The 16,783-nt window shown below is 50.3% G+C and overlaps 1 protein-coding gene across 1 annotated transcript in view; it reads left to right on the top strand.

The window, feature by feature from the left end:
- LOC100433112 (contactin-associated protein-like 4) overlaps window positions 1-16,783 on the top strand; it is an 83,603-nt gene that overhangs the window by 1,910 nt on the left and 64,910 nt on the right. Inside the window, exons 2-5 of the mRNA XM_054550166.2 lie at window positions 2,583-2,763; window positions 9,945-10,051; window positions 11,666-11,785; window positions 15,127-15,324. Coding sequence (XP_054406141.1) covers window positions 2,583-2,763; window positions 9,945-10,051; window positions 11,666-11,785; window positions 15,127-15,324 — 606 coding nt within the window. The remainder of the gene's footprint in view (window positions 1-2,582; window positions 2,764-9,944; window positions 10,052-11,665; window positions 11,786-15,126; window positions 15,325-16,783) is intronic.

Genomic DNA, 16,783 nt, shown 5'->3' with positions numbered 1-16,783 from the left:
CCTCCACCTTCCAGGTTCAAGTGATTCTCCTGCCTCAGCCTCCTGAATAGCTGGGATTACAGGGACCCACCATCATGCCTGGCTCATTTTTATATTTTTAGTAGTGACAGGATTACGCCATGTTGGTCAGGCTGGCTTTGAACTCCTGGCCTCACGCAATCCACCCACCTTGGCCTCCCAAAGTGCTGGGATTATAGGCATGGGCCACCATACCCAGCCAGCATGGGGGCATTTTGCATCTTGGATTTTCAGTTTCGAGATGCTTATCTGGTAAGTTTAATGCAAATATTCCAAAATCTGAAAATACCCAAAATCGGAAACATTTTGGGTCCCAAGCATTTTTGATAAGGGAACTCAACCCATCGTGGAAAGGAAGAGTGGACCCCATCCACAGAGATGAACCAAATCCATGGCGCCCAAGCTTCAGTGGACGCCTAACCGTTTGAACTATGGGTTTCACCCCTAAAGTGAGAAAATGACCAGGGGAAGGCTTCAGAGTCTGCCCAGGTTCCTGTGACCTCATTTTTAATTTGAAATCTCAAATTTCCACGAGGCTGATATAAAGCATTGTAACGTGCTTTACAACGACTGGACAGAGGCGAGGCATGCATAAGCTCATCTGTCATATGAATGTAAATTATTGGGAAGAGAAAGTGTTGAATAGTTATGACTATTATTCAAACATAAAGGAAAACTTAGCATGTAATTATCATGGAAAAACAGTATGGCTGGTGCAAGAATTAAGATGCAGCATGATTCTTACTCCCTTATCCTCAGTTCTTAGACATTTATGACTGACAATTAACAGAGGGCCCCAAAGGAGTTCTAAAAAGAAAAAAAAAAGAAAAAACCCTTAAATGTAGTGGGTGAACTCCATGCTTACCAAAATGACTTATTTCATTTTGTTCAGAAGAGAGCATCTCATGATCATAACACCTCAAACCTACGTTTTAAATAGCAATATGGTATAGTACTTTCTAATATTTAAATAAGTGGAAGTTTTTCTAAATTTAAAACAATTATCAAGTACTTTTTATCTGTAATTAGGGAAAAAGTGATGCTCCAGCTCTAGAGGTTAATGAGTCATTATTTTGTGAGGTAGAAGAGCCAAGGTCTGAAAACAAGATTCTCTCAAGAATGTTTGGCATTGGATTAGGGTTCTCTAGAGGAACAGAACAGAACTATAGAAAGGGGAGTTTATTACGTATTAACTCACACAATCACAAAGTCCCACAATAGGCCGTCTGCAGGCTGAGGAGCAAGGAGAGCCAGTCCAAGTTCCAAAGCTGAAGAACTTGGAGTCCGATGTTCGAGGGCAGGAAGAGTCCAGCACGGGAGAAAGATATAGGCTGGGAGGTGAGGCCCTCCTCTCTTTTTCATGTTTTCCTGCCTGCTTTATATTTGCTGGCAGCTGAGTAGATGGTGCCTGCAGGGTTAAGGTGGATCTGCCTTCCCCAGCCCACTGACTCAAATGTGAGGCTCCTTCGGCAGCACCCTCACAGACGCACCCATCAGTACTTCGCACCCTTCAATCAAGTGGACACTCAGTCGTAACCATCACAGGCATGAAACTACGTGAATGCTGAAATGCATGCGGCTGTGCCTGTCTGCATTTGGTGTTGATTAGTAAATGCCTGGACCCACTTGGCGTGTCCTGCTTCCCACGTGGAGACCCCATGCTGAGCCACTCACGCTGGCCTGTGGCTGCAGGCTTCCCTCTGGCAGCGGCTCCTTCTCCTTGGCAGGGTTGGGGGCAGGGAGGGAGGCGGTAGGACAGACCCCACGAAGCTGGATGCAGGGGTCCCGGGCGGCCGGGCAGAGACGAGGCTCAGGAGCCGCTTCCTGGGGTCCAGGTCTGTGGTTGGGAAAACGATGCTGGCCCAACTCTGAGAATCAGATGCACGCTTCCTTCTTTCACAGCACATTTGGATGATGTACCCGCTACTGCATGACTGTTACTTTTTAATGGTATTAAGATATGTTCATGTTGAAATTTAATTTTTGATTATATGTTTGACCAACTCAGCTAAAACAAAAATGGTTGTTACAAAAACACATGTAAGTTTTTCTTTTTCTGCTGAGGCAAGTCTTTGGGACACCTGAGCTGACGGACAAGGCTGCCGTTGTGTGTGGCCGGCACACCAGCCTCAGTGGGGGTGCCCAGTCACCTTCTGGCCTGATATCATTCCCCAGACTCTAACATTTTAGCTGTTTGTATGTACAATAATAAGGTCTGTTATTTCTTTTCTAATTGTAAATCCATGTGCATTTAGGTTTTTCCCTTAAGATTTATAATGGTAAAAAGTTAAATTTCTAATATGCTTTAAGAAAGAGCATTCTTTGAGTTCAGGGTGAATTTTAAATTCTGAGGTTTCTTTATATATTCTTACATTCCTGCCTCCAGGATTATTTTATGCTCTGCTGACCTAACTTTCATCCTCCCCCTTCCCAATAAGCAGGCGGCCCCGCCCGCAGGTGGAAGGCAGCCTCGCGTCAGGGGGAGTGTGAGCGGCTGCCCACACCCTGACACTATGTCCACCCATTACCCTCTTCCTCTTGCCTCCTGTGCCTCTGAAACTCAGGGTGCCCCCCTCACGGCTCTGGCTCTGACTGCGGCCGATCGCTGGGACCACTGGGCGGATTCCAGGGGTGTCTGCAGCTCATCTCCATCGACGGCCAGGAGGTGGATCTGATCTCGGTGCAGCGGGGCACTGTGGGGAACTTCAGCGACCTTGTGATTGACACCTGTGGCATCCTGGACAGGTGAGGGCGGCGAAGGGCTCGGAGGGCGAGGGTGGCCCCACCTGGAAGGGCTCGGAGTGGACGTCCACAGGGGAAACGGTTTCTCTCCCCAGCCCCCGTCACGGGAAGCGAGAGGGTTGTTTCCCATGAAACGTCAGGATGATAGTGTCGACAATTGCACACAATAGCTTGTTTCAAGTGACAGCGTTGGGTGGAAGGCGTGGCTCTTGGATGCTGTGGAAGGCACTGCAGGCATCCATGGGTCCTTGGAGAGGAGCCTCTGGAGGGCAAAACACAGGGAAGTGTTGGGAAAGCTGAAATGTGGCAGAAACGGTGGGGCTCTGTAACCTGCATCACCGGTTGGGCTCTGTAACCTGAATCACATGGGCAAACAGAACGGCGGGGCCCATGCCCTTCCTGTTGTAAGTGGTAATATGTTTTTGAATATGTTTTGAATAAACATTGCAGTTTGAAAACCCTCCTTTTTCGTCTGGTCAAGCAGTTCGGTCAGAAAAAGCATTAAAATACTATCTTCAGGTCTATCAAATCTCCTAGTCCTCATTTAAAAAATAGTTGGAACCCAGTGCTGTATTTCACCAAACGTATTACCATTTACAAATCATCTTTAACAATAAATAAAACACAATTCCCACCACTTAAATGACTCAGCGCCACTTTTTAAACTCAGAGCCAGTTCCCCATACGTACACATTACACTAATTTTAAGTGGAAAATTCTCTGATAAAAATTTGTCCAAGAAAACTTTAGCTAGTAAACCTGAACTTCGAGTTTTTGATTAAGTGGTGTTTGGGTATAAAAACTGTAGCCTCACATGTAAGTTGTGGACACCCAGCTCTGGGGCACAGACCTGCTGAGGATGAGGCTTCCCCATCCTGCTCCCTGGCGGTGGGAGGGCCTTGCGGTGAACAGGCCTGGTGGGGCCGGGGGGACCTCCCTGGGTCTTGACCCCCAGGCAGTGCTGGGAGCCTGGGCTTCACTGTGCCCACTGACATTCAGCTCATGGGAAGCTATTTTAGTAACCTGGCAATTCACCCACCCACCTCTGTGTGTGAAAATATCCGAACCCCATGACAGTTCTTCATATGGAATCTATTTAATCCAGTTTGATGTGAAATTCATTTAAGTAAAGTAGATTTTAAACGCCGCATGGACAAATTTGTCATTATAGTACCACACATAAAATACTTGAATATTTATGAACTTAAAGATGATGGATGTGAATTTAGTTTTTAAAATCCAACTTCAGGTTGAGATTTAAGGAAGTAATGTAAAGCAGAAGTAGCATTTTGCACGACAGATACAGTTATATATAGTAACCCTGGACCGGGTTCTGTCTCAGTAAGTTTAGTCTTTAACTTTTAAAAGCACGTCTTACCCTTATGTGCTCTGGGAGATAATGAAGGAAGCCCACACATTAGCCACACAGCCCCACAGTTGCAGGTGAGGACACCGTCTGTCTCTCCATTTCCACATTGATGAACATTTTGATTGTTTCCAATTTTTCTTTTCTTTCCTTTCCTTTTTTTTTTTTTTTTTTTTGGAGATGGAGTTTTGCTCTTGTTGCCCAGGCTGGGGTGCAATGGCACGATCTTGGCTCACCACAACCTCCACCTCCCAGGTTCAAGTGATTTTCCTATCTCAGCCTCCCAAGTAGCTGGGATTACAGGCATGCACCACCACGCCCGGCTAATTTTGTATTTTTAGTAGAGTCGAAGTTTCTCCATGGTGGTCAGGCTGGTCTCGAACTCCCGACCTCAGGTGATCTGCCCGCCTCAGCCTTATTGCACACAAAGCAGCTGTGAGCATTCCAGAACAAGCCTCTGTATAGAAATGGCTCCATTGACCTCGGGCAACCATCGGGAAGGAAATAGCTAAAAACTATGGAGAGGGTGCTGAATATTTTTTGAAAAACTGCTACACTTTTCTAAAGCGACTGCAATTCTCACGTTCCCACCAGCAGTGTGTGAGAATTCCAGTTTTCCTGCATGCTTGCCAGCACGTGGTCCACGTGGTCCGGTCCGTCTCCAATTTCAGCCACTCTGCAGGTGTGCGGTGGTCTGCCCCCCTGGCTTCCGCCTGCATGTACCTGGTGACGAACGGCGTGAATGGCCTTCTCATGGGCTCACCTGCCATCTGAGCATCTGCTCTAGAGAAATTCTACTCAAACCTTGTGCACATTTGTTTGAATTGGATCCCTTGTTTTCTTAGTGAGTTTTGAGAGTCCCCCGTGATATTCTGGATAGAAGTCCTTTACCAGGTACATGCTTTGCAAATGTTTTCTTCCAGTCTTCCTTTTGTTCTTTTATTCTCTTAACAAAGTGTCTTTTGAAGAGCATAAGTTCTTAATTTTGATGAAGTCCAAGTTATTTTTTTCTTTTATGGAGTATTCTGAAGACATTTTTGACTAATGTGAGGTCACAAAGATTTTCTGCTATGTCTAATTCTAGAGATTTGTGGTTTAGATTTCATTTAGGTCTGTGATTAATTTTGAATTATTTTATAGACGGTGCAAGCTATGCAGAGGTTTGTTTGTTTTGTTTTGTTCTGCTTTGCATGTAAATATCCAGTGCCACTGGATGAAAAGCCTGTCCTCTCCCCATTTCACCGCCCATGCACCTTTGTGAAATCCACTTGTCCATAAATACATCTGGGTCCACATCTGGGCTCTGTATTTAGCTCCTTTATTTTTCTAACTTTATGCCAATACCACATTTTAGGAATTATAATTTCTGAACGATAATATTTGAAATCAGGTTGTTTTACTCCTCTTTGTTCTTTTTTTCAAAATCACTTTGGTTACTTTAGGCCTTTCCACTTTTATATGAAGTTTAGAAGTAGTTTGTAAATTCCTTTAGAAGAATCTTCTGGGAATTTGCTTAGGATTTTGTTGGATCTGCAGATAATTGGAGGAGATTACGGCACTTCCAGTGTGGTTGAAGAACCACAGACCTGTCTTCTCACTCCTCCCTGGCCTGTGTGTGTCATTGCTATGTTTTATTTCGCTTACATTGTAAATCCTCACACATTGTTTTTACTTTTGCTTAAACAGTCAAGTCTCTTATAAAACATTTTACATAACAACACACACTCGCACACACATCAGTCCCAGCGCTGCCCCCGGGTCCTTTGTGTAGATGAGTATGACCATCTGGTGTCAGTTTCCATCCATCTCCAGAACTTCTTCTAACATTCACTTTTCAAGGCTATTGAGAATGAATTCTTTCAGCATTTTTGTGCCTGGTTACGTCTTTCCTACACCTTTGGTTTTGAAATATATTCTCACTGGGCATAAAGTCCTAAGAGGGTTTCTCTCGTCATTTTAACGGCAGCCGCCCACAAGAAATCTTCCATTAGCCTTGCCTGAGTTCCACTGGACGAAACATGTCATTTTCTATGGGCGCTTGTAAGATCTCTGTCTTTCTTACTGATTTTAAGCAATCTGATTATGAGATACCTTAGGGTAGCTTTATTTATATATTGTGCTTGTGGGACATTAGGATTCTTGGATCTGTGTGTTTCTAATTTTTTCAAATTTGGGGAATTTTCTGTCATTATTTATTTTTTTCTTCTCCCCTCTTTCCCATCTTAGGAACTTAATGACACGTGGAACTGACCACTTGGAATTGTCCCACAGCCCACAAATGCTTTGTTCTTGCTTTTAAAATTATCTTTCCTGTCTCCTTCAGATGATTTCTTTTTATTTTTCTGTGTTCACTCATCTTTATGGCAATGTCTAATCTTAAAGCCACTCAGTGTGGTTTTCATGTTAGACTTGTAATATCATCTCTAGTTGGTGCTTTTTAATAACTTTCGTGTCTCTACTTAATTTCCGAACATACGAGCACAAATTCTCTGTCTGAGAGCAGCACCTGCCATTTGGGGCTGGTTTGGTTGATTGATTTTCCTTTGCCTGCCTGCGGATGCTCGATGCAGGCCACGTTCTGGGGTTCACCTTACTTGGTGCCATGTGATGTGCATCCTGCAAGTGTTCAGGGCCATTGTCTGGGGTTCACCTTACTTGTTGCCATGTGACGTGTGTCCTGTAAGTGTTCAGGGCCACACTCTGGGGTTCACCTTACTTAGTGCCACGTGAGGTGACATGCATCCTGTCAGTGTTCTTAAGCTTTGTTTCCAGACACAACCATGTCTCTTCTGTTCGATTGTGAGATCTGTGAGTCTGAGCAGCACTTGGTCTCAGGGTCACTCTTCTCCAGGGCTAAGGCCGGACACTCTTGAGTCCACGCTGTGTGTGGCCGGGCTGCCCTCCTTCCTGTGAAAGCTGGTGCCCTGCCTGGTGCCAGCCAGGCCACTGTTCCTGCTGATCCTGGGGGTCCTTTCCATGGCCCCGGGTAGCTTTCTCTCTGCACTTGGTGACCAGCACTGAATACTTTCGGGGCCCCTCTGGATCTGTGGAGCTCTCCCTGGCTATCAGAGCTGCCCTCCCTGCCCTCCACAGCTGCCCTGCCCTCTCTGCCTTCCTCAAATCAGGGTCTCCAGGCTCCCCGAGGACCCCACTGCCTTCCTTCCTCACTGTCTAAAGACTCCAGAGGGGCCTGGGATGAGCACAGGGCATGCCTGCCCGTCTCCTAGGAATAATGGCCTCCCTGTCTGATGACCAGTGTCTAGAAAACACGTGACCACGCCACGTGCACGGCCACTGTGTGTGCTTGTGTCGAGTGGGAGGTAAACCCTGTCCCTGTCACCTCGCTTAAACCCTGTCCCTGTCACCTCGCTTTGCCTATCGCTGGCAGCTCCGTTCCGTGTGTCTGTTTACCTCTGTCTACATCTGGCTGAGCTGAGCACTGTTTACCTCTGTCTATGTCTGGGTGAGCTGAGCGCCCTGTTCACCTGTGTCTACATCTGGCTGAGCTGACCGCCTCTGCACCCTCTGGCACACATTCGACTTGAAGTATTTGAAAACCTGGTTTTCTGAACACTTTCTTCTCCAGGTTAAAGCCCCTGTAATTATTCATTTCTCATGTTGTGTTAGGAGGGTTGCAGGCCCCAGGTGCCTCTGCCCAGTGACGATGCATCGGCCCCACCCCTCGTTGCCCCTCAGAACTGGGGGAAACCCCCCACAACTGTTCCTGCCAGGACAGGACTTGATGGGAGCACAACCTCCTGTGAAATGGCACCGGCGCTTTGCTAATTCAGAAAGGGAAGGCCCCGCTCTATGTGTGCAGAATCCATGTTTTAAATCATAATAAACTCGTCACTCACTATAGTCCAGATCTTGCACACTGAGGGAGGAGTCTCCTCACACATGTAAACACACACAGGCAGAACACACAGTGTGACAGGCGCTCACACATCACATACGCACACTCATGTCCACCAGCACCGGCCACACATCCTTCCTTCCCGTATCCAGAAACAATGGGTGCAGTCTGGAACCTCCTTCCCAGCCACGGGCCCAGGGGCTTGGGTGGGAGGAGAGAAAGTGCTGCCAGGCTGGGGGCTGGGAAGACGCTGCTGCCCCTTCCCCATCCCTGGACTCCAGAGGGGAGGCATGAGCGGGCAGAGCAGGACACCCTCTGGCTTCCAGGAATCCCCACTCCAGTTCTTATAACGGAAATGTAGAGACGGGGAGGGAATTGATGTGCTGTTAGGCTCTTTCACACAACCTCGCCTTCTGAGGGGTGGCTTGTTTATCTGGAGAAGTTCACACAAGATGAAAATCATGATGAGGACGCCTCAGGCAGCGCTTTAGGAGCTGGAAGGACTTGGGGTGGAGACCTGGGGGACATTGGGTCGGGAGGAGGACACAGGGCAGCGATTTATCCAGGACCAGGCACACCAGGGGGACGGCCTTGAGCGAACTCTTCCTCCTTTTATTTTACAACAGTAAGTCTCATTCCAACTCGGAAATATGAAAAAGGAATTCAGCCAGTGGATTGGGAAATGCAGATGAGTGAGGAAACAGCACATTTGCTGGAAGACAGACTCTGACTTCAGTTTCTACACAAGGAACTTAGCTCCTCACAGGCTCAAATCTGTTTTTAGGTCACGAAAAACACATAGTTCGTTATTTGTGTATCCAATCAATCACTAGTGTGTTTTTGTTATTGATTTTAATTGTTCATCAATTCTCTGTATCACCCTTGGTTTCTATTAAATTCAAATATGTAACATTTTAAATCAATGAGGATAACTGTTAATAGATTTCTTTGAATTATCAAAATTGCTAATATAAATTTGTTGAAACGGGAATCCTCATGGCATACTAATGAATCATTGATAGAAAGGTTGCAAAATTACCACGTATATTTATATTGTATATACTTAAATATAAGCATCAACACATGTGTAACTATAGTGGCTATTTTATATGCTAGGATTTCAAATGACTTTTACCTTTTTGGTACTTTTCTGGGTTATTTGAATAATAAGTAATAATAAAACATTTACTTTTTTATATTCAAGAAAATTAGTTCTACCATAATCTACTAAAATTCACAAAAGTCCTATAAGTGAAATTTCAGGTGTCCCGATCTTAACGTTAATGAGGCCTATGGCAAAATACCGTGCATCATGGATGGATGGCTGTTGGGTTTTCCGTTTCCAGATTTATTCGATTTCTTGGGAAAACAAAATGCACATAAAACTTTGGTGCCAACTGGATTTTATTCTAAATTCTAAATGGAAAAAGAATCATAACAATGGCATCCAGGACTGCAATGAAGGATCTGTGGGTCCTGGGCCAGTGCCATATGTAGACGGAGGTGTACCTGGCTGTCCCTCTGGCCCCTGTCCTCCCTCCCTTCCCTCCTCTCCTCTTTTTCCCTCTCCTTCCAGTCTTCCTTCTAGGACTTAAAGTCACAGAACATTTCAGTGTGATAAAGTATCACTGTTATTTTCTGTAAGAAATTGCCATTCCTGGCCACATGCAAGGTCAATGTTCTGTTATTGTGACATAAAAAACAAAGAGTTCTACGATATCAAGGGAAGAATTCCAAGTCCCGCTGCCTCAAACCCAAACACAGGGCAGTTGGTTGAGCCTGACAGATTTATTAGCTTGGGGCTTAGTGCTGGGAGCAAAGTTCTTAAGGACAGGCTCAACATCCCTGGCCATTTGAACTGTGTGTCCGTGGCTGGACTCGCCCTGCCACAGGACCCATGTTTCACAGAGACCACGTCTGAACACCAACCATGGACACCGACCGTCTCTGTCCTTCTTTCAGGTGTTTACCCAACTACTGTGAGCACGAGGGCACCTGCTCCCAGACCTGGACGGCCTTCCACTGTGACTGCAGCAGCACTGGGTACACGGGCGCCACGTGCCATCGCTGTAAGCGGCTTCCCTCCCCGGGTCCACACAGCGGCTTCAGCGCAGGGGAGGGAGGGGAGGCGATGGTAGGGGCCCTGTTGCACCTGCCCTCTCCCTGCACACCTACCAGAGGGCCCTGCACGGGGAGCTCCTGGGACCAGTTCCCCTCGCTGCCCGGCCAGGGCGGAGGTGCTGGCACAAGGACCATCCTCTCTTTGCGTCCATCATGCCCGGTAGCATCCCCCACAAAGCAGGTGCCCCCATCAATATGCTTTGGTGCATCCGCTTTTCTTAACTGTTATCAGCAACTGTGATTCCAAGCACTCTGAGAAAACCACCAGAAGATAGTGAGTGGTTTTAACTTGTGATCCACAATCGACCTCACACTGAACCGACTTCACTGTGGCTCTTCCAAGGAGAGGTGAAGGTGAAGCCAATGCCCAGTGGCTGGCGGGGAGGCGACACTTGGAGGTGAGGTGGGGAGGCGGCTCTCGGAGTTGAAGCGGGAAGGTGGCTCTCGGAGGCTAGGCGGGGAGGCCTCTCCCGGAGACAAGGCAGGGAGGCAGCTCTCGGAGGCGAGGTGGAGAGGACGCTCGCAGAGGCGAAGTGAGAAGGCGGCTCTCGGTGGTGAAGCGGGGAGGCCGCGCTCGGAAGTGAGGAGGGGAGGACACTCCCGGAAGTGAGGCGGGGAGGCAGCTCTCGGAGGCGAGGCGAGGAGGCTGCCCTGGGAAGCAAGGTGGGGAGGCCGCTCTTGGAGGTGAGGCGGGGAGGCGGTTCTGGGAAGTGAGGCGGGGACCACGCTCCCGGAGCTGAGGCGGAGAGGCCGCTCTGGGAAGTGAGGCGGGGAGGTGGCTCTCGCAGGCGAGGCGGGGAGGCGGCTCTCGGTGGTGAAGCGGAAAGGCCGCACTCGGAAGTGAGGAGGGGAGGACACTCCCGGAAGTGAGGCGGGGAGGCGGCTCTCGGAGGCGAGGCGGGGAGGCCACTCTGGGAAGTGAGGCGGGGAGGCGGCTCTCGGTGGTGAAGCGGGAAAGGCCGCACTCGGAAGTGAGGAGGGGAGGACACTCCCGGAGGTGAGGCGGGGAGGCAGCTCTCGGAGGCGAGGCGAGGAGGCTGCTCTGGGAATTGAGGCGGGGAGGACGCTCCCGGAGTTGAGGCGGGGAGGCGGCTCTTGGAGGGGAGGCGGGGAGGACGCTCACAGAGATGAGGCGGGGAGGCGGCTGTCGGAAATGAGGCGGCAGGAGGGGGACCCAGCCAAATGGAATCCCGTCACCTGTGACAGTAAAGACGCCGCTTCCACCTGTGAGCGCGCCTGAGCCCAGCTCACAACCTGTTTCCTTGTCACATAACGTAACAGTGAACAGAACTTTCCACTGGACTGGGTAATTTTATTTGCCTTTAGGGATTTAAAAGTGCTATAAAAATGGTTGCAACACTCCTCTTCTTTCCAGTTAAGTATATTAGCACACATATTATGTTAAAAATAGTTTTGTATTTTAATACATGTTCACATTTTCCCCTGGAGGGTCGATATTTACCATAAGGCAGGACTTGGAGCCTCCCTCATCTCCTAATTTAAAATGTTGAGAGCTCTGTTACATTTTATTTCATATGGCGAATGATTGGATGACCCCCCAGCTCTCTACGAACCGTCATGTGAGGCCTACAAGCACCTCGGCCATGCCTCAGGATTCTACAACATCGACCCAGACGGCAGCGGGGCCCTGAAGCCGTTCCAGGCGTTTTGTAACATGACAGGTGAGTTAAAATGTTTGATTTAAGCGCGACAGCTTGAACTCACAATCGCAGCTCACCTAGTAGAAATTGACGTTGTTAGAAGGTATATTAGGATAACTTTGGGACAGTAAGTAGTTATTCAATAAAAGTCTTGGTTATAAAACTTGAACAGATAGTTCAAAAGCAAAAATCCATAATTATATTATTTCTGTGCATGTGCTCTTTTTGTGGAATATTTAATAGTAACACTTAGCCTATCAAATTCCAAAACAAAACGTTTCCTGACTTACCTGATTGGATGAGTGGATGTGCAGTTGGAAGAATATTTGCACTTTAGCTGAGCCTGAGCAGAGACGCCTTCACGTTTGAGCTCCTGTGAGCCTGAGTAGAGCCCTGGATCCCAAGCACTGTGGAGTCTGTTTCTGTAATGATCACCATGTCCACGTGTCCTGTCCCGGCCGGGGACTATGCCTCCCCTCCCCTCAATGCCGATCTGCGTCCCCTGGTCCAGCTGGGATGCCTCCACCCTGAAGTACCTCCATCACTGCCCTGCCACAGAGCAGGCAGTCCGCCTGCTGAACTTGGCAGAGGGAGGTTTACCTCTGCAAATTCTCCAGTCTGCTAAGTTTGGGTGAATGTTCAGAATCACAGAAACAACAAAAAGTAAAGCAGGTGCAGGTGTCCACCCAGATCTCAGTGTCTCCCACGCACAAGGCTGAATGACGCCCCCCAGATTCGTGCCCACCTGGAATTTGCATGGGACTTTATTTGGATAAAGGGTCTTTGCAGACTTAATTAGTGAAGATGAGGTTGTACGGAATTAGGGTGGGCCCCCGACGCAGTGACCGGTGTCCTTAGGAGGAAAGAGAAGTTTGGAGACCCAAACACACCCAGAGGGAACATGACTGTGTGAAGGCAGGCAGAAGCCGGACTGATGTGGCCGCTAGTCAAACAAAGCCAAGGGTTTCCGGCACCCCAGAAGCCGGAAGAGGCAAGGAAGGGTCTTCACCAGCGTCTGCAGAGGGAGCGCGGCCCGGCTGGCACCATGAGTTTGTACCTGTGGCCTGCAGAACTAGGGGAGATTTCTGTTCCAAGCCCCCTGGTCTGTTACTTTGCTAGGGCTGCCCAAGCAGACTAATATGGCCTGTAAGGAACTTAATTTCCCTTAAAAGATTTATTTATGGGTAGATTTCTTATGATGATTCGAATAGGTTAAAAAATCCTAAGGAAGTTTTTTCATTTTCTTCCCCTCAGTGCCCCCCCACCATAAAGTCTGACAGCTTTTGCCTGTAGCCCCGCGTCTACAGGAAGTCGGGCATGTACCCTGGGGAGAGAGCAAGCTGGGCCCAGGCACAGAGCAGCCTGAGGATGGGGTGGCGGCAACAGGCACGTGGCCCCTGGTCAGGCTGGCACTGAGATGGGGTGACTTGGCGGGCGATGCCAGAGGCCCCTCCAGCCCCATTTTGTCCAACTCTTGGATGGCAGCCAGCTAGGGATCTGGAAGAAAGCAAGTGGGACTGATCAGCTGCAGAAATGGGAGCCCATTCTCGCACACGCTGGGGGCTGGACATCTAGGACCAAGGCGTCGGAGGGTCGGTGCGCAAGGACCTGAGGGGAGCTCTGTTCAGGCCTCTCCCTTGCTCTCAGGGTTTCTCTCAGTGTTTGGTGTTTCATGGCTGTTGGGGGCCCCCACACCCTCATCTCTGCCTGCATCTTTGCACAGTGTTGCTTCGTGTGTGTGTCTGTGTTCAAATCTCCCCTTTCACAAGGACAGTCGGGTTGGATCAGGCCGACCCTGCTCCACTATGGCGTCGCCTCGTCTAATTCCATCGGCAACCACCCTGCTCCTAATAAGGCCACATTCTGAGGTCATGGGGTTAGAACCTCAGATTTCCACATGCTCACATGTCAACACGTGAATTTTGGGAGCCACACGTAAGCCGGTAATGCAAAGCACCCCTGGCTGTGCTGGAATTTGGCTTCTCCAGTGACCATCCCCTAAAGAAGAACTGTGTCCAGGGCCGTGCAGGCAGAGCCTCACCCTGTTTGCAACTCATGCCTCTACTCGGCCAAGAACACTTTTACCTCCGAAGTGGGTGGTTTTCTGCCTCGAGGGAACCCTGTCACTGAGGACAGAGTGGGCCCCGTGACTACTCCCTGCCGTCGAGCCACAGACACGGAACCCATGATCAAAATGGCACCCAGCTCCTCTTGGAGTCACTGGGACCACACCTTTCTGCCAGATGAAACACTGGGGCTTCATGTAGAGGAGAGAACGGGAAAGGAGGTGTGCCTGGGAGTCCCAGGCAGGGAGGACAGGCAGGCCACTTGCTAGCTGGGTTGTGTGGGCAGTGCCTCCGTCAGCCACAGCCTTCATGGCCCGTGGGTGTTTCTCTGTAGACTCCAGGCTGTGGTTCTCCAGGGACCCCTGTGGCTGCCGGCCTCACCCAAGACGCTCTCCTGGGCTCTGAGGCCTCGCCTGTCAGTCACACTGGGACCGGTAGAGGGTCCAGGGCTGGGGCACTGGCCGTAGGGTGGAGGGGTCTGGAATGCAGTTGGCAGCGGCCTGTGGCGTGTCTCACTCCCCTGGACCCGGCTGTACCCGCCAGGACATGCAGGAGGGTTTCTGCAAGGAGAGGGTAACAGAGGGGCAGGAACAAATCCAAGTCCAATGACGGTGTCATGGGCTCTAATTTGACAAGTCCTGATGAGAACATACTGCTTAACCTCCAGTCTCAGATGGTGCCAGGCGTCTGGACTGCACACGCGGGGTCGGGCTGGAGCGGCCGCCTGCCTCCTGCTGCACAGCATTCAGCGTGCAGGGCAAGTTTCATTCTCAACACCGGGGAAGCTGGGCCAGGGCTGAGGCGCAGGAGGGACCAGCCTCATCCTGCCTTTCAGTGCCTAAGCCATGGAGCCCGCCCTTCCAAGCCATAGTGGCCTCCTGAGCGGTGCCTAGTGAGGAAGGAAGGGAACACCCAGAGGATCAGGGCTGCAGAGGTACCAGGGGTGCCCACAGGGCTCTTGTACAGCAGTGAGAAGCACATTTTAGGAGTAGGGAAGGCGTGGTTTGCATAATTTTAGATCTTTACAAAATGTTAATGACCATTTCTTCTACTCTTTTTCTCCTATAACATTCTGTCTGGCTAAATACCTGGAAACACAAATGTTCATGACTGGATCCCCTCGGATACTGAGTAACACAAATCGTAACAAGAGGCCACCCCTTCCCAGGACTTAATGTTCTAGAATCCTGTTAATCTGATTCTTGGACTCCGATGTCTCAGGACCAGCAGACGCCCAGGGTCTGAGTGTGCCACTAGTGACACTCCTTCTCTCTCTCTCCTGCTGTCACCCTGGAGATGTTCCATGGATGGTGCTGCAGCACAACGGCTCAGCCTTAACCAGGGTGAAGGGCGCGAGCCAGGAGAACCCACACCGAGCAGCATTCCAGTACACGGTCAGCACAGAGCAGCTGCTGGCCAGCATGGACCGCGCCAGGCACTGCCAACAGGAGCTGGAGCTCCGCTGTCGGAGGTCTCGGCTGCAGGACCCTCGAGGTAGGCGGCCCCTCCCAGCCCTGTCTGACCTGAGCCTGTGAGGTGTGGGTGTTGCAGCCCAGGGGTGCGGGAACAGTTTCATCCAGGGGTAGCCCACAGAACACCATGGCGGGCAGAGACGTTCCTGATGGGTGCTGTATTTTCTCCCTTTAGAATATTTTACGGTGGTGGTGACTTTCCTCGGCCCCCATCCCCTCCTCATGCCCCTGTTTTCTCCCTTTAGAATACGTGACTGTGGTGCTTTCTTTGGCACCCATCCGCTCCTCATGCCCCTGTTTTCTCCCTTTAGAGTATGTTACTGCGGTGCTTTCTTTGGCCCCCATCCACTCCTCGTGCCCCAGGTCTTCATCGTCCTGAGACCCCGCAGGTCCCCTGCTTCTGGTCCCCCCGGGTTTTCCAAACAATTCCCTATTTCCTCTGTAAGGACAGATGTGTCTCTGTGGGCTCTGCCTTCGCAGGGCACTGCCTTATCTTGGAAGCTCTAGAGCCTTGCTGGGCAGACAGACCCCTCCACCTAGTGTCCAGGGACCCCGGGCTGACCCCACCGAGCCTCAGCCCCACTGCCCATCATGCTTTTCCTCATCCTGGGATGTGCGGGTGTCATGCTGCACGTGACTTATAACCATGATCACTCACCCTTGGATTTTGCAAATCATTTCTCCTTTCATAAATTAGAGAAACTAGAGCAGAGTGAAGTTGGCTTCAAATTAAAGCCACTGCCGCTCCATGTCATTTTCACTCAGCATCTTTTCTGGCAAAAGATGGAGTTACAGGATTGAGGGCAGCACCCCACAGGGCCCCGGCACTTGGCAGAAGCATGGCCTATAAACATCACACGGGTGTGTGTTGTGTCCAGTGAGACTGGAGGCGGCCGCCCACTCAGCCCCGTCCGTCTGTCGGGCCAGCTTTCGGCCTCGTGCACACCAAGGGACCGGGTCTCCCAAGCCTGGGGCAGCTTGCTGTGGATGTGGCCCTCCTGCCCCCCTCCCCAAGTGCCAGCCCTCCTCCCGGACCCCCGTACATTCTGGGGCTCAAGCCACCCTGGGATTCATGTCGGGAATATCAGAGGCCAGGCCCCACGTTGGCCACAGTGAGCTGCGGGATTGAGGGCTGTGCCCAGTCCCTCTGAGCTGGGGAGGGGACCTGGCCCTTCCCTCAGGACGGGAACTTGGGGTGAGCACAGGAGAGGTCAGCACTCGGGTTTCAGTGTTCATGATTCCACACAAACGGCCCTTGTGCTGCACACACCATGTGAGGCGTCCACCCCAAAGCCCGTGCTGGGGCCGCAGGGGACTCTGGGGCAGGTCCTGTGTCTGGGGACAGCCTTGGCCTGGCTGGGTGGAGTGTGCCGTCGCATCCACAAGGGGCTGCCTGGTACACTGGAGGATCCTCTGGGCTGAATATGTGGCCCGAGGCTGGACCCCCGACCCTGCAGGTGTGGAGCCTAGAGACAGAGTGG

The sequence above is a fragment of the Pongo abelii genome, chromosome 11 (genome assembly GCF_028885655.2).
Source record: "Pongo abelii isolate AG06213 chromosome 11, NHGRI_mPonAbe1-v2.0_pri, whole genome shotgun sequence".
Classification (NCBI taxonomy): Eukaryota; Metazoa; Chordata; class Mammalia; order Primates; family Hominidae; genus Pongo; species Pongo abelii.
Note: the sequence above shows the minus strand (reverse complement) of the source record. Positions and strands in the feature narration are given on the sequence as shown.